Source organism: Mytilus edulis, chromosome 2, assembly GCF_963676685.1.
Source record: "Mytilus edulis chromosome 2, xbMytEdul2.2, whole genome shotgun sequence".
In the NCBI taxonomy this organism is placed as follows: Eukaryota; Metazoa; Mollusca; class Bivalvia; order Mytilida; family Mytilidae; genus Mytilus; species Mytilus edulis.
Window position 1 is genome coordinate 48897311 of NC_092345.1, and position 22162 is coordinate 48919472.

General features: G+C 31.1%; 1 protein-coding gene across 2 annotated transcripts in view; it reads right to left on the minus strand.

Annotated features, from left to right (window-relative positions):
* Positions 1 to 230: 230 nt before the first annotated feature.
* LOC139512340 (GTPase-activating protein and VPS9 domain-containing protein 1-like) overlaps positions 231 to 22162 on the minus strand; it is a 45427-nt gene continuing 23495 nt past the window's right edge. For both annotated transcript variants that reach the window (XM_071299902.1, XM_071299903.1), the window contains exons 9-20: positions 21311 to 21401; positions 18386 to 19473; positions 15900 to 15996; positions 13999 to 14049; positions 13197 to 13262; positions 9475 to 9904; positions 8660 to 8794; positions 8040 to 8163; positions 7355 to 7421; positions 6438 to 6552; positions 5831 to 5969; positions 231 to 4134 (exon numbers count right to left, since the gene is read on the minus strand). In XM_071299902.1, coding sequence (XP_071156003.1) covers positions 3862 to 4134; positions 5831 to 5969; positions 6438 to 6552; positions 7355 to 7421; positions 8040 to 8163; positions 8660 to 8794; positions 9475 to 9904; positions 13197 to 13262; positions 13999 to 14049; positions 15900 to 15996; positions 18386 to 19473; positions 21311 to 21401 — 2676 coding nt within the window. In that variant the 3' untranslated portion in view covers positions 231 to 3861. The remainder of the gene's footprint in view (positions 4135 to 5830; positions 5970 to 6437; positions 6553 to 7354; positions 7422 to 8039; positions 8164 to 8659; positions 8795 to 9474; positions 9905 to 13196; positions 13263 to 13998; positions 14050 to 15899; positions 15997 to 18385; positions 19474 to 21310; positions 21402 to 22162) is intronic.

Below are 22162 nucleotides of genomic sequence, written 5' to 3' on the forward strand. Positions count from 1 at the left end.
TGTGAACCTGATAAAACAGAACAACTGCAAATATCGAACACAATATTAAGTCCCCAAGAGGTTCGGTTTAAACAGGTTTCACTGTTATTGAATACATGCATACTAGAGTAACTAAACCAAGTGAATAAAATTAAAAATACTAATGCATTCTAATTGGATAAAACATCTTTCAGTTTCTGACAGAAAGACGAACAAATTAAAAGGAAAAACGTAGAAAAAAACAAACAATCTGAGTGTACAAGCACATACTTTTTATTTATAATTAAATCACAGCACCTTCATATATCATTAATTAAAGTAGATGCAAAAAACAATAATCTTTTTCTATAATTATCAACATCTGGATATAATTCAACAAAGTAGATGATCAATGTAAAGTCCTATCTTCGTTTTATCATAAGAAAATAGATGCAATATAATTGAGTTATTTTTTAGGGTTATTTTAAGTTTTTCCATTTTTCTGCTTTTCTGCATAAAGACGTCTGAATTCAACACATACTTTTCTATTTTTTAGTTCCATCTCAAAAATCTTTGGGTATCTATGAAATAAGGAATGCAAATTCAAGGATTTCAGCAACAAAATTAACAAAGACAGAACAGAAAATGAAGAAATCCTTACTGTTTTGTTATTTTCTAAATGCCTTATTCAAACTGCAGAATTTAATTTCTGCAACATAGACATACAGCAACTTTTCCCTTGCTTTAGTTCGATTCATCAGATCAAAATTTGAAATTTAATGAAAAATTATTGAGTTCATTTTATATTATATTGAAAAGATTTTGTAATTGTATTGAAAATATTCATAAAATCCTTTACTGCTGAAGACAATTTTGATTAAATTTGTCAATATTTTGCATGTTTCTAGAATTTAACATTGAAAGATATTTCAGACCAAAATGATTTTATTTGCATCAATATACTACCAACAGATTTCGTGTTTTAGTTTGTAAAAAAAACCCTTTAGTTTTCCTTTTTTAAAACGGCTGAATGCGCTCTGTATAAACTTTCAATTTGATTAAAAAATATGCATACTCCTAAACATGACAAAATGTTGTTGGAATCTTAAAGTAAACATGTGAGGCTGTAACACCTTGATCTTTAACATTGTTTACTTTTCAAATATTACCATTATTGTTATATAAATGATGGAGAAATTTGTGTGAAACTCTTTTAATAAGAATTTGTTTGAGAAAGAATGTGAAACAATTATTAAGGCCATTTCAGTTATCTATTGACTTCACTGATGATAAAAAAAAAACCACCAAAAAAACTGTTTACATATGAATCATGTTGGCTTAAGATATTGAACATTACAACACACCAAGTTTTTTCAATCCCGATAAAACCATAAGTTTTAATTGAAAAATGTTGAATAACTTTACTGAATTGTAAAATATTTGAAACCCTGTCAATCCTTGAAGCTTGTTTTAATTTTAGCTCATTTTACTAACTATATATGGCACAATAGACCTTATCCTTATTTGGGAATCTTTTGTAACAATCTATGGAATTCATACAACATTTTTCATTCACACATCAGACATTTTCTCTTGTGACGTAAATTTTTACGGGAATTTCTGTGATGTCCAGTAATGGCAAACAATTAGTGATCAGGTCTATGCAAACCCTGTCATTCCTATCTTTACAATACTTAAGGAGTAGGCATAGGTTAAGGTAAAAAAACTCTTAAAATCATCAGTACAATTGTGTCAAATATTTTCATAAACATGTAAATATTCAAAGTTTTAGGTTACATAGAGATTATTTCCATCTGTTTCAGGTAGATACTTAGCATACATTGATGAAACTTCACTTTTACAAACGCATCACTGATTTAAAGAGTTATCTCCCTCAACCAAGGTCTACCCCCTTAAAATTATGCATATAGTTAATAACATAGACTTTCTTTGCTCAACAGTAGAATGTACAAATCTTCTAATTTCAATCTCTAAACAATCATGTTATAAAATTGAATAATGTTGGCATATTTTCCTCAACTGTGGCAACACAAAAACATTTAAATTCCAATATTCAAAAAAATATATATTTTAACAAACAAATAAGAAGATAACCCTATAGCTAGCTACTATTAAACTAATTGAACAATGAAAATATGGATTTTAATAGCTCTTATCACATCTTTGGTCCCCTAGTACATTTTAAAAGATTATGAAGAAAATATAAATTGCTTGTAACAATTCAAACTGTTGTTTAAAATGATTTCTACAGATAAATTCTAATTTATATAACTTTTTTAATCTTAAAACAAGACAGAATTGTAGAATTGTACTAATTATATGAAAAATACATATACCAGCAACCTAAAAATAATCCTGCTTGTTATGACATATACATTACTCATGTTGAAGTTTTAAACTTAATGTTGTGTCAACTATCAGATTCCTGTGGACATTTCGTTATAAACAATATTACAATAATATCTATTACTGTTGGAATTAAATTCTATAACCTTTATTCCGTCAGGAACAAATATTTCAATATTTCTTCCAGTGGGAATAATATTCCAGAACATTTCTTCAGTTTAAAACAAATGTTACAATGGAAATTTTATTCCATGACAAAGTTACTCTTACCATATATAAAACTGTAACAAAATGCAAAACCCTAGCAGCAACTCAAAAGTAGAAGAGAAATTTTAATGATTGTTTTCTTTGAAAATTGTAGGCTGGGTAATTTTATCCTGCGGTCACCCCATAAAAACTAAAAAATAATTTTATAATTAACAAACATACTAATACTGTATGATTCTAACAATCTGAGAAAAAACTATTGATACACTGTGACACAATTTTTCCATGCTGCTCATCTTTGCCAAAATTTGTCTTTTTTTTATGTCAAGATTAATATGAAGTGCGAAAACAGTTGAATTGATGGTGCAGATGAATAGTTTCAAATGACAACCTTTTAACAAAAGAAGGTGTGAGAAGGTAATTTTTTGGCCCTTTCAATTCAAATTAAAAATATTATCAATGTTAAAAAACTTCCTTCAAATCATATGACATTTATTTGCCAGATATCAGTTTTTATAAATCTATTCTGTCCTATAAATTTACATACAGGTTCAAACTTCAAACATTTCCTTATAGGAACTTCAAAAACTGCCAAAATAACCTCATTTTGAGATATTGTTTTTTAAGTTGATATTTAGATATGAGCCAAGGCCTTTATAACCAAAATTAATTTCTTTCTACACAATGTCTTTTACAAAGAGGTGAATGTGGGTAAATCTTTTTTGGTAAGGCCCGAGCTCATATCAAATTTTGCAAAAATCTTGTTATAAATTGTCCATTTTAGAGGGATGCAAGGCAATCAAACTAATTAACTGTGGGTGGTTGAATTTTGAGTTTTGTACAACAAGTTAAATGAATAATTTATTTAATGAGCGGTTGGTGTTTTAAAAAAAGTGTCCCCCCCCCCTTCTCGACCAAATATGGGTTTAATTCTGGAACAACCCTAAGAATTAAAGAATGCAGCATATCACATGTATCATAATAACTATCTGATATTAAATAATTATCAATTAGTGATATTCATAAATGCAATACCAGCCTGAAAACTTGCTCAATGTCAGAAATCTGTTGATATGAAATATGGGATGAAAAAACAAAATTCTTGTTGAAAAATAAATAACTAAACATGTAAAAAAACAAAATAATAACATTTCTTATACAATTAAGCAACAGTCAAACATAAAACATGAGAACTTTTACATGCCCTCTTCTATAACACCCATTTTAACCAATAAAATAAAATTCTATAGCAAAACAAAAATCTGACACATGCTCACAATGAATAAATAAATAATACATTTATTAATAATAAAAATATAAACGATTTGGTTAATCGGAATAATCCATGGTTTTGATATATTCTACGACAGACGAAAACTGCATCCACCAGTACTGTTCCTCTCCTTGTAATCGGTTACCGTAGAAACTGTTGACATATTGAACCGTGGATAAGAGGCATGGTGGATTAGCTTTAATAATGACGAATATTAAGACGGGCATGAATTCGTCGGCTGCTGGAACACTTTTATCATTCGCCATACTCAATAAGTTCATTATAGTTGTGGAACATCTATGGACACATTTCAGCTTGTCTTTTGGCGTCTAATAAAATAGAAATTTATTTCTTAATTTGATAAACTACTTTTTATATAACACTGAGAGACTGACAGGGTTAGAGAAAGAAACTAAATCTGTAACAAAACAACAAAAATGTGTTCATGCTAAGCATGTCACATAGTAATTTAAGGTAGATAGGGTGTCTTCCTCCATCTTGGATTTTGAAATACCAGAATACAAGGTCTAGATCTTTTATAAAATGTGCAAATTTTGAGATAAGAAGATAATTCATGTGTAAGAATTTTCATTGTAATATAGAAAATGTCATGTTTGACCATATTTTTGGTAGTTTTTTACAAAAAAAAGAATACTTTTGTTTTGATTCAACTTTTGCCAACTTTGCCAAATAAGGGAAGGCAACTCAAATGCAAGGGCAGATAATTCAGATAGTGCTACTTTTACAATAGAATGTGTTAGGACATTTCCCATTTTATTATGTAGCAAGAAAATGAGTTCGGTGACCGCCTTTTTTCTTTTTCTTATCTGAAAGCATAGTATTGGAGCTATCTTCTCATATTTTATCTCAAAATTCTATGGTGTAGTTTTCGTTTTATGGCAGAAAATTGGGTTTTCCATGCATAATCTATACAAAATCTGACAATTTTGCACAACCTGAAGTGTGAAAATAAGTCCGGTGACCCATTCTTTTTATTAATGTTTTCAAACAAGCAGGATATAAACTACATTTTGGCAAATTATTAAAACTTTCTATGGATTATAATTTAGACACCCCATCTACCTTAAAGAACCAGAAAACAGATAGTAGGTTTCTGACAGATTTGAAAAGCATACACATGTTTCATCTCATCATTGATGAAATGCTGATTTTAAAATATGCAGTAAATCTGTTCAATCAACGTGAGGGTACCCAAATTCCTCCTTTATAATTTTTGTTTCTTTCAAGTTTATTTATGATCCAGACTATAGTTTCCATTCTGTGTTTATAATGTAGATGCAGACCAATCATGTAGCCAAATTGAGTAAAATGCTTTATGAGAGCTAGCTGCATATACAACAAATATGTCTTTTTAAGTATAGCTAAACAATCATTGGTAATTCAGAATTAAGTTTTTAAATCATTGTATGTTCTAATCATGCTGCATCTTCATTTTAATATATCTGCTTCATGTTGTGAAACAATGTGGTATCACAAAATAATGGGACACAGAATAACATCATGGGACTGACCACAACACAACACTAAAACTTTGAAAGATAAGCTTGGAAAATGTATAAAATAGACCTGTGTAATTATTTAAAATAAAAAAAAATCCTCCTGTAGATAGTTTTTGATATAACATAATTTTAAATTAGAGTTATTTCCCTTAGCAGATATGATGGAGATTCATTGAAAAATTATACATTTGATGAATTTATAGCTGACTATGCGGTATGGGCTGAGCTCATTTTTGTAGATCGTATGGTGACCTATAATTGTTAATCATAGTTGCTCTCGTGAAGAGGTGTCTCATTGGCAATCATACCATATCTTCCTTTTTATAAGGCTTAATCAAAATAAATTGTTGGAAAAACAACTATTCTTTTTGTCTAGAAACCAGTATAATCAGTTGAATTTGGTTGGTTTCTGTCAGAATTTGTTCATGTAGAACTCAAACAAGGTGGAAAAGGGAAATAACTCCAACTACAACTATCAAAAACAATTCTATTGTCTTTAACAAACCTTGTAAGCATTTATCATATAGATTTCTCTTTGTGCTGCTGTCCATGGACATTCAAATTGATACATTTTAGGAATCTGTAAATGTTTGTGGTTTGGAGTTATAATTTGGGCTAACTTCTTAATGTGCTGGTGAAGAATTCTGAAAAAAAAAGGATTACCAATCTTAATACACATGTTTAAGGAATTTGTTCTTGTGCTGGTTTTTTTTTATATATGATTTTTTTTTAAATTCTAAATGTATCTAAACTAGTTCTAATAAATTTTAATATACTTCAGTCTGATGAAATTTGTTGTGTTATTTCTGTCTATCTTTTTAACGTTTATTAAAAACGTCAGAAGACCAGACGACAAGTGATGAGAAATTTGGGACAGGTGAGCTGAATTGGTATATGATAGATTGCATAAGTGCTCATACCTAGTAATTTTGTTTAAATCATTTTCTGAGAAAACTGTGACAGATAAGGTGATTGCAAAATGGCCTTCACTATCTAGAGTACCAGTATATAAAATTGAAAAAAAATTTGATAATACATCAAAAATACTGTAAATCATTGTTCACTTAATACTAACAGAATTAATAAAAAATAATAATATAAGATTGACTTACTGATCTCTCAATATATCTCCGTCACCGTTAGGGAACATAGCATGTGTGTATATCCTACTCATAATATATCTTTCTATAGATAACCTGGCATCGTCCATTTGGTTTTCTGTAGATGCTGAAATAAATCGTCAGTCATTTATCAGAATCAATATAAAGTAACTAAATGTGTGTTACTTAGCATTACAAAAAATATTCTATATGTATTGTTTATATGAGTACCTTAGTTTTAAATGTCATATGTTGGTGACACCATGTTTTTATGTTAGAGCCTCTGGCAATTAGCAGTCAAAGAGGAGGGTTTGCTTTTCCATAATAAGTGTCATTAAAGTAGAGTATGCTTTTTTGAACCCACTAATTGTCTATACTTTTTTTTATAAAACTTCATAAAACCTGTTAGGGAAGTTGTTTCTGGTTTGGTTTTCTTTCCACGAGTGGCAATATTCATTAACAATATACAGCTGTAGCTACCATAGCTAGTATGTTTTGACTTTGATCACACTTTTATTTCCTTGTTCTAGTTAAAGGACATTGACTGGACCCTTCCCCGTGCAGGATTTTATTGTGTTATAAGGACTCGAAAGGCATTTAAGCGGATGGGGACGGGAAATGCTTTAAACTAGTTAAATCCCAACAAATTACCTGTACCAAGGCAGGCTATGAGTCATATCTTGTTTGTTTTTATTGGTCTTGCACGTTTATTTTTTTATTATGTTATCTGTTGTACTGCCCAAAATGTTTGGTAGTTCCTGTTACCCCTATATGCTTTGTCTCCAGAAAATACTTATTTCCATGAGCATTCTTAAGATAAGTTGCCTTTGTCTTAAACTCAATACATAGCAAATTAAATCAGCAAGATTACTCAAATGGTAACTAATATTTTGAAAACATAAATATATACATAATATTTACATACTAACCTTGCCATATAGGATTATTGGTCATTTGTTGATACAGAAATTGTAAGAATCTTTCTACCAGATCAGTCTGTAATAGTTCAACACAAACGTCAACAAGTGAATATATATAAATGTGTCTGTTACTTCAAAAGGTTATCTGCTTTAAAATTGACTAAATCTTTCAAATGTGTTAAGGTTCTTATGAAATCAAATGTTTTCAAGATTCAGAAGGCACTTTTATCCAATTGCTTTACCTACGTAATTGTGTTAAGTTACTTTACCAATCATATATGTAATTTTCTGTAGATTTTCAGTTGTTTTGTGTGCTATCCAATGACAATGAACATTTAAGCATTTCTCATTTTTTGTGGAAATTTTGTGTGTCAAAGTTTCATTTTTTCTATTTTCCACACCTTCAATGTCAATATTTGCTTCATTTAATATACATAGACACTATCTGTTTGTTTTGGTTATTTAGGATTTATTATTATTTTCCTAAAAAAAAAAAAATCCTAGATGAAAATGCTCATTGCCATGCTTCTAAGCTTAATGTTAAGAATGATATCTTTCCTGACTATATATCACTGGAAAAGCCCATATAAATAACAGATTACATAGAACAATCCACTTCAAAAGCACATTGTTAATAGCTAAGTATTTATTGCTGTAAAATATTTTAGTTGAGCAATCTTATATGTGACCATACCTTTTCATCTGAGACTGTTAATTTCTGGAAATCTTGTATAAAATTGACAACATAACCTTCCTTTGTTTCAATGAACAGTCTTACACATACATTTACTAGATGTTTATTGCACACAGTTTTGTCTCTGAAATAAATTCAAACAATACATATAATAACAATTTACTTGTAGCTCTATAATAGTTTACATTTTTTTTTGCAATAAACAAGAACAGAGTTCCAAAGACTTTATCACTGTATATATAAAAAGGGTAACATATTAATGGTTCAATCATAATTTCTTTTTTAATTCCAAAACCACAAATTTGATAAACAATTGGATGAACAGTCAGACCCTTAAATATAAAGCTGCTTAATCAATGTTGTAAATAAAATTATCATAATTAATCGGAAAAAGAGTCTTAAAATTGTAAATCTTTTCAAGTTCACCCCAGAAAAAAAGAATCTTGAATAAAAAATCTTAATTTGCCTTAAAATCTTTTTTCTGATAGCTCATTTTTAATTTTTGTTGGTTTTTTTTGCTTGTTTTTTTGTTGTTGACATTTGAGGAATATATTCAGAGGCTTCTATAAAACACTTCTATATAGCCCTTTCAAGTATATTTATCTCTTATTTGTACTTACCTTTGTACACGACTTAACAAGCGTTGTACATAAGACTGAGTAGCCAAGAGGCCTTGCTGACATCTTATCAAATAAGATATATAGGCTGTTCTTGTCTGGTATTCATCTTTCAAAGCATTTACCAACTTCTTACACCTGAAATGTAAAATCAATATTCCATGTTACACTAAATATCATTCAGGTTTAAACAAGTTTTCAAATTGCTAAGTTCTATATATCATTTAATAATTTGAACAAACTAATTTTGCAAACAATTTCTTGAGTAATTAAAGGACAGATTTCCAAGTAAACATAATATTCTTAAACATTTGGTAGAAGTGTTGAACCCCGCCACATTATTGCTCCTGTCGCAAGTCAGGAGCCACTAGCCTTTGTTAGTCTTGCATGATTTTCAATTTTAGTTTCTTTTATATATTTCGGAGTTTAGTATGACGTCCATCATTACTGAACTAGTACACATCTTGTTAAGGAGCCAGCTGAAGCACCCCTTCAAGAGTGGTATTTTCTCGCTGTATTGAAGACCCATTGGTGGCCTTCGGCTGTTCAATATCTGCTCTTTGGTCAGGTTGTTGTCTCTTTGACACATTTCCCATTTCCATTCTCAAGTTTATTTTCAAACAATGCCTTCTGCTGAAAAACAATATATAGGAACTGCCAAGACTTGCCGTGGTTTAACATCTTAAATTAATATTCTATAATAACAATATTCCCAATAAACATATTCTGCTATGAAATAATATAATTCTGATACTTTTAGGGTACAGTTGCTTGCTGTTCATATTATACAAACTGATCCTTAATTTTATTCTACATACCCTTTTGAATCAAACAATTTAATACATCTAATGGCTTCATGTAGCTGGGCTATTGCCTCTTTATTCTGTAAATTAATAGCCTCGGCTAACTGACTCCGTAGTAATAACAAAAGCTCATTATTGTCTCTATGAGTATCAACCTCTTTAGGACTAGAAGGTATGTACGAAAAACCGAAATCTAAAACATTTTGTCCTATATCACAGTCACAGTTACTCAACACCAATCGTAATTTACGTTTCGCGTCTAAAAATAGAACACAGTTTTCTAGGTTATTTGGGTCGTAGTAAGGTTGACTACTTGTTTCTTCTTTAATTGATGGACGTTTTGTTGGTTGTTGTGGTGGTACCTCCACTTGGCTAGCTTCGGCTGAATTCGAAATGTTACTGGCTGGCTTTGGTCTATACTTTTCTAAAATGTCATCGGATGTTTCTGAAAAGACAACATACTAAGTAAGTATAACAAACAATGAAATAAATACAGTCACACTTTTCAATCAATTGAATTTGCCACGTTTTATATAATATTAAAAAAGAGCTTTATTTTTTGTAGAGATTTGACAAACTATGCAAGAACACATGGAATGACATGACCATTAACACAATGATAGACAAAAACATAGTATGGTCCGAGTACACAGTTATCGTCCTTTGATTTTCGTTGTCCACGAATATAGTCCTTAGTGTGGACAGTGTGTTACTTGCCAATTTTTGTTATACCCCTTCCAAATTTATTTCTCCATGTTTTATGCCTCATATAGCAAGTTGGGGGGTGAAATGACACTGTAAAAAAATTTTGGTCATAAATATTAATGTAAAGTAGTGATTAGGTCCTGCTGAAAAAGGTCAAAAATTAGCACAAGACCCCCTTAACATAAAATTGTCCATATTTTAAGTTAGAGCTGATGAAGTTTTCTATAATTTTGATATAATTTGTCCCAAAAGTAGTACCACACACTGTAAAAATATTATTGAGAAAGCGCAGGTGGGATTTTTTTAATTTCCATTTATTGTCTAAAAGAAATGCACTACGAAATAACTGTGTACTCGGACCAGTATCTCTGCTTCTTCATTATAACATGTAGAGAAAGAAAGATTTACCACAAATTTTGACATTTTTACCTATTATGTCTTTTTTTTTTGTTCACACATGCCATGGTTTTCAATATACTGTGGATTCATTAATATTCGTTGGATACCAATTTTCGTTGCTTTCGTGAGAACAGGAGATCCACGAATTTAAATGTTCAACGAAATACACCTTTTCTAAAGGAATGTGTGCAAACTTTCCCAAAACCACGAATTTATATATCCACGAAAATGCAAGTTTTCTTCAATCCACGAAAATTGGTACCCACGAAAATAAATGCATCCACAGTAGTTGAATTGTATGTCACTGTCATACAAGAAAGAGGTTTAGCTAGCTATAACCAGATGCTCCACAGGGCGTAGCTTTATACGACCGCAGAGGTTGAACCCTGAACGGTTAGGGCAAGTATGGACACAACATTCAAGCTGGATTCAGCTCTAAATTTGGATTGTGATTAAATAGTTGACACAGCATAGGTTTCTGACACAGAATGAATGTGTTCTAATGAACTTAAAATTTTTGTTTCTCTTAGAGCAATTCACTATGCTGTTGAATATTAATCCTCTCAATAAAATGTTTGAAGAAATTTTCTTTTTTATTTATGAAATTTCAAATGAGAAAAATTGAACCCAATTTTTTTAATCACATCCCCCTTTCCCTTATTCCAAAACTAATCTCAATTAAAATTTCTAATGGAGTTTGCAACAATAACTACTCATTTAAATACATCATAAAATATTAAGATGTAAAAAAACTGCTTGTTATCACTGAATGGTAAAGATTATTTTAATTTATAAGTTGGTAGTAAAAAGTGAATATACATTGTATATTGTATATAACAAAGATTTAAGTTGATTCTGGACAAAGAAAGATAACTCCAATTAAAAAAAAATCTTGCTATTGCACAATATTTTGCAATTAGATATTTCTTGCTTACTATTCTGGACAAAGAAAGATACCTCTAATTAAAAAAAAATTTGATATTTCACAATATTGTGCAATTAGATATTTCTTGCCATTGCGCAATACTGTGCAATTGAAAAGACTTGCTATTGCACAATACTTAATATAATAATTTTAGATCCTGATTTGGACCAACTTGAAAACTGGGCCCATAATAAAAAATCTAAGTACATTTTTGGATTCAGCATATCAAAGAACTTCAAGATTTCAATTTTTGTTAAAATCAGACTAAGTTTAATTTTGGACCCTTTGGACTTTAGTGTAGACCAATTTGAAAACAGGACCAAAAATGAAGAATCTACATACACAGTTAGATTTGGTATATCAAAGAACCCCATTTATTCAATTTTTGATGAAATCAAACAAAGTTTAATTTTGGACCCCGATTTGGACCAACTTGAAAACTGGGCCAATAATCAAGAATCTAAGTACATTTTTAGATTCAGCATATCAAAGAACCTAACTGATTCATTTTTTGTCAAAATCAAACTAAAGTTTAATTTTGGACCCTTTGGACCTTAATGTAGACCAATTTGAAAACGGGACCAAAAGTTAAGAATCTACATACACAGTCATGACAGTTAGATTCAGCATATCAAAGAACCCCAATTATTCAATTTTGATGAAATCAAACAAAAGTTTAATTTTGGACCCTTTGGGCCCCTTATTATGTTGGGACCAAAACTCCCAAAATCAAACCCAACCTTTCTTTTATGGTCATAAACCTTGTGTTTAAATTTCATAGATTTCTATTTACTTATACTAACGTTATGGTGCGAAAACCAAGAAAAATGCTTATTTGGGTCCCTTTTTGGCCCCTAATTCCTAAACTGTTGGGACCTAAACTCCCAAAATCAATACCAACCTTCCTTTTGTAGTCATTAACATTGTGTTTAAATTTCATTGATTTCTATTTACTTAAACTAATGTTATTGTGCGAAAACCAAGAATAATGCTTATTTGGGCCCCTTTTTGGCCCCTAATTCCTAAACTGTTGAGACCAAAACTCCCAAAATCAATCCCAACCGTTCTTTTGTGGTCATAAACCTTGTGTCAAAATTTCATAGATTTCTATTAACTTAAACTAAAGTTATAGTGCGAAAACCAAGAAAATGCTTATTTGGGCCCTTTTTGGCCCCTAATTCCTAAAATGTTGGGACCAAAACTCCCAAAATCAATACAAACCTTCCTTTTGTGGTCATAAACCTTGTGTTAAAATTTCATAGATTTCCATTCACTTTTACTAAAGTTAGAGTGCGAAAACTAAAAGTATTCGGACGCCGGACGCCGACGACGCCGACGCCGACGCCGACGCCAACGTGATAGCAATATACGACGAAAATTTTTTCAAAATTTGCGGTCGTATAAAAACAGGTTTAATCCACCATTTTCTATATAAGAAAATACCTGTATCAAGTCAGTAATATCACAGTTGTTATCCATTAGTTTGATGTGTTTGAGCTTTTGATTTTGCAATTTGCTTAAAAACTTTTCATTTTGAATTTTCCTCAGAGTTCCTTATTTTTGTGATTTTACTTTTTGACCAGTTTAACTTATTTATATTACAGATTTTGTGATTGCAATGTTTATTTTCTGGAATGTTTTAATTTATTCTCAAAAACAAAACAAGTGAAAGTTCCATTTATACCTGTGTGCTGAAGGTATTTCTTACCTTCTTTTGAACTATCAGGTTTCAGAGGAGTGTCATTGGTAGGTAAACTACTACTGGCTATAGAATCTGAAATATTTTAGCATAAATTCAATGAACTTTATGTATATCATTTCTATAGAGCACAAGGAAACTTTCAAAGATATTTGAATGAAGTAAGATAATAGTACTGCAAGTCTGTCTCATTGGGGTCTAAGCGTGACGCGATATTGACGATTTTTTGTAAGCGTGACACGTGAAAGTCAAATAATGTTGTCGTGAAAACGGGAAATGAGGTCTAGCGGGACCCCAGAAATGACAAAAAAATGAGAATTGCTTACGTACATAGTGTCAGCGGGATACGGGAATCTGACAAAACAGTAAGCGGGATCCGGGATCAGAGCCCCCTATCAAGGTACATTTTTGTAACAGTATCAGGAATATTGGAAAACTCATGGAAAATTTAAGTTTTCTTTTTATGAATTTTACCAGTTTCAAGTTAAAAAATAATTTAGGGCAAATTTAATCTATTTTTAAACTGCAAACATAGTTTAAGAGTACTATTTGAAAAAGTCAAATCTGCAACTCATTTATTTTTAGATATAAATATAAAGAAACTGATATCCTCAAACACAATGAGAACTTTGCACATTTTAAAATGTCAAATGATATAACCTTGAATACTGTATTTTATGACTTGAAAAAAATATTGTTTTTTCAATAGTAACACCTTATTTTTAAATGATATAACTAGAATATAATATAATTGTTTAAATATTAATTATAACATATACAAATTTTGGGTTTAATGTATTTTGTAAATTACCAAATGATTCATTTCTCACAATCTTATCTTTGTTATCTTTGTTCTTCTTTCCTGAAATCAAGATAACATAAATGCTTCAAACTGTTAAAAAAACCCACAATATACACGATAGATCCATCTATAAAGATACTGAGTGTGTTATTTCACATAAAAATAACTTTTGAATCACATGTCAAAATAGTACAATTCCTATAAAAATAAAGCATATATCAATACAATATTTTGTTGTTTTTTATTTGGTCGGGTTGTTGTCTCTTTGACACATTCCCCATTTCCATTCTCAATTTTATCAATACAATATTTAATAGAGTATACCTTTACTTCCATGCACTTATCTTTTGTGATAGATTGGTTGATTTTTGGTGTTTTATTGCCACTTTTAATCACCATTTTCAGGTTATTTCCGACAGTTTTCACTGTGTATCATCAGTACAGCAGATATAGGTACTAACCAAGCGGGCATGATAGATTTTGATCTTACACGGTAACAAAAATCTTTGTTTTGCTTTATCAATATTAAATGTACATTTCTCAACATTTGAAATTCCTGCTCCCAAGTAATTTTCGCATCAATTTTTTCCTATTTATAAAACAACTTTGATATTCTAATAAGAACAATTAACTTGTTCATGCCCAAACAGTTGTGAATGTCAACACCAACTTTCAATTTCGATACAGTTGTTGAGACATTTACATGTTTTATTTGAAAGAAAGCTAATACAGGGCAAAAGTAATAGTCACCAATCATAAACCTACCTGTGATTACTCATTCCTTGAAACTTGTTGGGTAATAAACGAGTATGAAAATAAAGTTTTCGTGTACGGTGTACATCAACTTTACGATGCACCGTACAAAAGGATTTATGTGGTCAGCTTAACACCGTACACACAACTCTCTTTACGGAATAAAATATCGAAAAATAGCATGTATGAAAGATTTCAATGCCAATTATTGAAACAGCTATACATATTACACACACAGTGGCCTTCTATCAGAAAAAGAGTTGCAATGAATATAAAATTATATCGGATGAGAAGAGCACCAACTTCTTTGACAAGTATTTGCACATGTTTTTAGTAAGCTTTCTTTGTTTGGGAAAATAATGAGACAAATCTTATCATCAACCTACAACCAAATATTTCTTAAAACAACAATTATGTTTAGATTGAAGTGCACATTGATATTATGTGAACAAAACAAAGATTTTCGTTACCGTGTAAGGTCAAAATCGCTCACGCCCCCTTGGCTAGTACCTATATCCCCTGTACGATGATACATGGTGGTTTTTATTGGTGGAGGAAGCCATGGAAAATCCTTGCCCTTCGATAGCAAAACTGACTATCCTAGTCACTTAAGATCTTGTGATAGATGAGTTTGTCTTTTTACATGTATTTAGCAATATAGACATGATAGAATATTTGTGTCAATCTGGTAGTCTTTTGAGATAGTTTGGCTAAATTGTTATTTGCCTTGTAAAACAGCCATGTTGGTATGTAACTTGTGTGTGAAACTTGTATGTTTACCTTTTAATGTGAAATTTCTTAAGCAAATTTTAATTAAATCTACTGCTTTTGGCTGTTCTATGTTATAAATAGGCCTTTTTATTCTTTTACACACTTAATTTTTTTCTTTCTTTTTTTTTGTGTAGAAAAAGAAGTTTCTAAAGAAAATGTAAACTTTATTCCTGAACTTGAATTAAAATGTTTACAAAAGTACACAGCTGTAATAAGTTTTTGAGAGGTCTTCCATCACAATCAGCACAAGTTTTCTTTAAACCAATACTGTCATCACTTGAATTTCAAAATTTTAAAACCATGTTTTTTCTTTATACAAATGTAGCTATTTTTAGAACTTTTTTTATGAACGATTCCAAAAATCCCCATTATATTTCTATTCTTACCACTTCTAGTTACTTTCTCTTTGAAGGATTTAAACAAACTTCTACTTTTGGTTGGAGTTCTACCAGCATCTTCTTGGTCAGCAGCATCAGCAGTGCCCTAAAAATAAAAATGTTATACAATTCATATTCATATCTTTGATACAAACTACTAAGCAATCAATTTTGATGAAATGCTGTCTGATTTATATTATGGTGATGATTAATTCATTTGCGTTTAGCGCCACTTTCACTTCTATTGTGATATTTCATGGCGGTTCGTTTATATTGGTGGAGGAAGTTGAAGTTCCAAAAGAGAACCACCAACATTCAGTGTTCTCCCCAAGGCGCAAAATCAAGGGCGCATAACTCCTTTTTTATAGTGAACTTTTGTGATCTTAATCAATCAGTCATAAATCATAACATGCAATATTGCTTTGTGTTGTGTGTTTAATAATGCAGAGTATTAATGAATTTATACAAGAATATACTATATATGAAATAAATTGATTTAAAACACAAAAGTTATTTATATTCAGTCAATTAAAGAAGTCAAAATATAAATATTCATCTCTGTACTCTCTGCTACTTCTAGGGATATTGTTTCAAGATAGTGTTATTTTGTTGGACAGTCTGTTCCTTAACGTTGGCTCAATCCTCTTCAGGGTTGAAAACCCCCTCTTATAATATCTTTTGCTTATACCCCCCTTAACATTTCTAAGCCATGAAAACTCAGTCAGCCACTTGTCACTGAAACCAGAAACATGGTGCTTGCTGTTATCACTTGCTAAATTTTTAGTTCAGTTGGGATTAGGAGAAGCAATTATAACATCTGCTTATACTGACAGCTGAGTGTAGAGGGAGGTGTATTTCACTTTTCATTAGAAGTCATTGATCTGGAAAAAAACTTCTACTTCCATCATGTCTTTTGCTTAGAATTCACCCTTTTATATTTGCAGAGAACATGTTCATTCAGAATTAATAAAATCGAATATGGTTAAGATATATAGTTGGTATACAACTTTTTAAAACAAAAATATTTTAATGAACAGCTGACAAGTTTCCGTAGTTTGACATTTATTTACGCTTCTGTGTGCATTATTGTTAAAACCTATCTTTGGCAGGTAGATATAAACCAAACTTCGTTAAAGTTAAGACCATTGGAATTATTTACTAGTGACATTATACAGAAGCCGCGGCGATTCCGTACCCGTGTTGATTGTCACATAAAATGTTCCCGACGCACGGACTCGCAATCGATGTTCAATGATCATTTTATTTCTAAAAATATGACTTGCAAGCAACATTTTTCACTTTATATTAAAATAAATTACTTCTCGGTATCTTTAATCAAAGTTTATTTTAATTTTTTCAACTACGAAATACTCTCATTCATAGTTTTCATCGTAAATATCTTTAGCAATGTGTATTCAAATCTATCACGTGTATTGAACACGTTCATTGGTCGTGTTTAAATAGATTCTTCTTCTCGACCAATGAAAAAATTTGTTATATAAATGGTCAAGTAATCACACACGATGCTTAAATACAATGTATTTGCGATCTATTTCTTCAATTTCTGCACTGAAGTTTTTAATTTTTTAAATTTTCTTCAGAAAATATCTATCTTCTTGATGATCATTTACGCTATTACATGATAACATAGTCCGATAAGGCTGAGATAAGCGTGGCTCAGGTAAAACTATATTATCAGATATTGCGTAACACTGACCGACCTCTCAGCGGTGATCAGCAACTTGACAATTTTAACCAACATTTATAATGAAAATGTGAAAATTAACACGCTGCGGGATCAAGTATTAAGTGACAGTATTAAACGAAAATATTATGAAGGCGCTGCGGCACCGCAGCGTCATATCGGCCTGGGGAGAACACTGACATTCCTTGGTAAAACTAACAATCCTGGTCAATAAAGATTGGAGTAGAGTACTGCAGCTGCCCTGTGCTGGATTTGAACTCACAACAGGGTAGTGATACAATAGTTCAATTTCTTATACCACTTGACCAAGGAGGCCAATAAACTTGCATTAGGCTGTTCCATTAAAAAACACATTGGAATCAAAAAGGCATTTGGTAACATCAACTATAGGTGGGTGTCAAGAACAGTGTAAATGTAAGTGAAATTTCAAATTTGTCTCTATGGGTGGTTACCCAATTTTGAATGTGCCTTCCCTGGAACAATATATTTTATAAAATAGAATAGACCTTACACCCAACATACATTGTACATGACTCCAGGGGCAATTCAAAGGTAGGTCGCCTCAAATTTTTTTTATGTTTTAAACATTACTACATGTACATGTGTACCTGAACATGATTTTTATTATGAAAATGTTATGATATTTTGAATACTAGCAGCATATACCTTGAATGAAAATATAAGTCTCAACTAAGTTATGTTTTTTTAGCATGATATTCTTTTAAAATACAGTCTCATTTAACAGACCCCTTTATCATGTTTATCATTTCAATTAGAAAATTAAACAAACCTTTTCTTCTGATTTCTGTGAAATGTTATCAAAGCTTGCCGATCTTGATGACTTAGCGAATGGTACATCATCTCCCGAGTTCCCAGAACCAGCACTACTACTATCATCATTGAAATCATTGCCTGCTAGAAGGTCCACAGAGTTAGCGCTCTTACTTGGAATAGGGAACATTGTATCATCAATTATAACTGTTTCTCTTTTATCTTTGTTAGAACTACTCCTCTTGTCAAGTACCGATCGCATTATGTCAGTGTTGTTTGTTTCCGTAGCATCAAGACTAATCAGCGTCTGATCTTCCTCTGCATTCTCATTGGACACGGGATCAAACATACTGAGGGCTAACGAAAGCCTATTGGCATCAAACTTTGTGTTTTGTTGTTCACTGATCTTTAAATTGCCAGTTTGTTCACTTAACGAGGCAACCTCTGACCTAGAATTGCCATCTATACCAGAGTCTGACCGAGGTGTACCTATTCCTGAATCAACAGAATTAGCCTCTAAATTGGATATTTTTCCTCGTCTCTCTACTGGTAGAACCTCACCAGAAGCACTCGGATTGTCAAACAATGGATATGTGGCTCTTTGTTGAACTTTTGGACGAGCACCTTGGCCTGTCGATGTTTTTACTAAATCGCCATTTGATGACCCAAAATTTTCAGATTGTACATTTCTAACACTGGTTTCAGGGACGGCAAATGATAAATTTCCAGGAGCATTTTTTAGTTTTTGTTGGAATCTGGTATGTTTTGATGTCGATGGAAGACTCAATTTATTTGAATTGCCACTGTCATTGGTTTTATCTTCCCCGTCAAAGACATTATCAACATTCATCTGAACGGTTTTTGGTCTCTTCTTTTTCAAAAATCTACTCGTAAAACTTCCAGTATTTCCTATCTTGCTGTCACTGGGTCCATGTCTGTAGCTATCATTATCATGGAAATAATTTGGAAAATCAGCAAATGAAACACTGGCTTCGGCTGATGGTAAGTTGGCCTCATTACTATTTTTGTTTGGTTTACTTAGTACTGAAGCCGCACCGTTGGCAGCTGTATCAAACTTTTCCAACTGGTTTTCTGGGGTTTCCTGACCTAAATAATAATAAAAAAAATAATCTGATTATCCTTTTAATCTATGCAAATAAGAGTTATAACACTGTATATGGAACAAACATCAGCAATATACAAAAAAAGTTTTGATGGGTTTATTTTCGCTTCTTTTATAATTTGGTTCATTTTTGTTGAACCTTCGACTTTAGTCGAAAAAGCGAGACATAGCGATCCTACATTCCGTCGTCGCCGGTGTCGTTGGCGGCGGCGTCCACAAATATTCACTCTGTGGTTAAAGTTTTTGAAATTTTAATAACTTTCTAGAAATATCCTGGATTTCTACCAAACTTGGACAGAAGCTTGTTTATGTTAATAAGATAGTATCCAGGAGTAAAATTTGTAAAAATAAAATTCCATTTTTTCCGTATTTTACTTATAAATGGACTTAGTTTTTCTGCCAGGAACCATTACATTCACTCTGTGGTTAAAGTTTTGAAAATTTTAATAACTTTCTTAAACTATCCTGGAATTGTACCAAACTTGGCCAGAAGCTTGTTTATGATCAGACTATAGTATCAAGAAGTAAATTTGGTAAAAATAAAATTCCATTTTTTCCATATTTTACTTATAAATGGACTTAGTTTTTTCTGCCAGGAAACATTACATTCACCCTGTGGTTAAAGTTTTTAAAATTTCAATAACTTTCTTAAACTGTCCTGGAATTGTATAAAACTTGGCCAGAAGCTTGTTTATGATCAGAAGATAGTATCCAGAAGTAATTTTTGTAAAAATAAAATTCCATTTTTCCCGTATTTTCTTATAAATGGACTTAGTTTTTCTTCCAGTTAACATATACATACAGTCTGCAGTTAAATTTTTTAAAACATTTTTAAGATTCTTAAACTATCCTGGATTTTTACCAAACATGGACAGAAGCTTCTGACAATCAAAAGATAGTATCAAGAAGAATAATTTTATTGATTTTTTTCATCATTTTTGTTGAGTGTGTGATTAACAGTAAAAGTAGGCAAGAACTGGGTTCCATGGAACCCTTACAAATTTTTTAATTCTATTGTCAAAAGGATGAAAAGACAAATGAATTGATAGTTGTAGTGGTCATGCTGATCTATTGTGTAATTTTAAAAGCTACACCTTTTGGAGTTTGTTCAATCTTTCTTACAACTTTTAGACATTTCAACTGTTGTAATTCTATACTATGCAGACAATGCCTCTTTTCGTTGTCCCCGAATACATTTCCTTTTAATTAGAGGGTTTTTTTTCTTATTTTTTTTTCTTTCCCTAATTCCTCATTTATTTCTTAGTTTTTTGGGGTTGGAAATAAAAGAAGTGAGGTGAAATAAACTTTTGGATGTTGTATTTTAAATGATTTTGATATGGAAGAGTGATTAGGCCAGGTGCAAAAGTGTCATATTTACAGTTTTCGTAACATCTCTTGACTTGTCCATAGGGGTATGGATGTGTATTGGCAAAATTTGTAAAAGTGATTGCTTCAATCTTTCTGAATTTTGGATATATTTTTAGACTAGAACTAAACATTACACACACACAAAAATTTGACAAAAAAGCATGGTGCAATATTTTTAATGAGACAAAACGTTATAGAGAACTAAATGAGGAATTTAATTGTGGTCTGTGGCCAACACATGTAAAATGGCCAACTTCTGATGGGGCGTGTATAATAAATTTGTAAACACACGTTTTTTCCCCAGATTTTGACAATAAATGAAAAAAATTTAAAAAAAATATAAAAATGAATTGCTGACCTCCCAATCCTATGTTTTAAAAGGATGTAACTGGAACCACACATATTTTTATTTGGCCTCATTGAATTCAATTCTGAGAGTAGGAAAAGAATTACCTGAGGCTAGAGGAGTATCCTCTTGTATTTCTATATTACCATGGTCACCAGAGACGGAAGAAACATCGGTCATCACACTGCCAATGTCATCCTGTATAATACAAATATTCCACTACATGAAAATATCATTTCTCAGTAAAAAAAAATATCTTTAAATGAAAATTATTATTACACAAATGTGACTAGAATTTTGTCTTTGGCAAGCTGTTTTCCCCTTTAATGATCCCCTTGCTTTTTAAAATCTAAATGTGTTTATAGTGCATTGAAAGTAAGAAATAGCAACTTATTTAATCCTCTACACTTGGGAATGTCAAACAGCATCCCCTCTGACAAATGGTTTCCTGCTTATTTCTTTTTAGAACTTCATGTTAAATAAAACAAATTGTGCACAACGTCTAACAGCCAGTCATATAGTCCTTTCAAAAAACAACAAAGCTAGTTTAACCCTCATAAAAACTGTCAGTGGTTGTCATATCTTTATGTTTTAATTCTCTAGTATATTTGTTGTAGATGGCAGATCTTTTTATTGTAAATGATATATTCAAAACTTTTTACAAATGGTATATGAACACAATTTTGGCCGATTCTAGTATGTAAAAGATGCTATATTTGAGTTGCCAAATCTTTTAAAATTTTTACAAGATGTTTAGGTTGGCCTAGTTTATCAATGAAAAAAAATTAAGAAAAATTAAACGACAGGAATTTTTTGGGGTATAGTGTTGGGTACCCCCTTAATTTCTTTTTTTAATATTTCATTTTGTATGTCACTTTGCTTGATTTCTCGTTGACACGTAAACCACACTTCACTTCTCTATTAATTCTCATCATTTAAAAAGAAATTGGTAAAAAAAA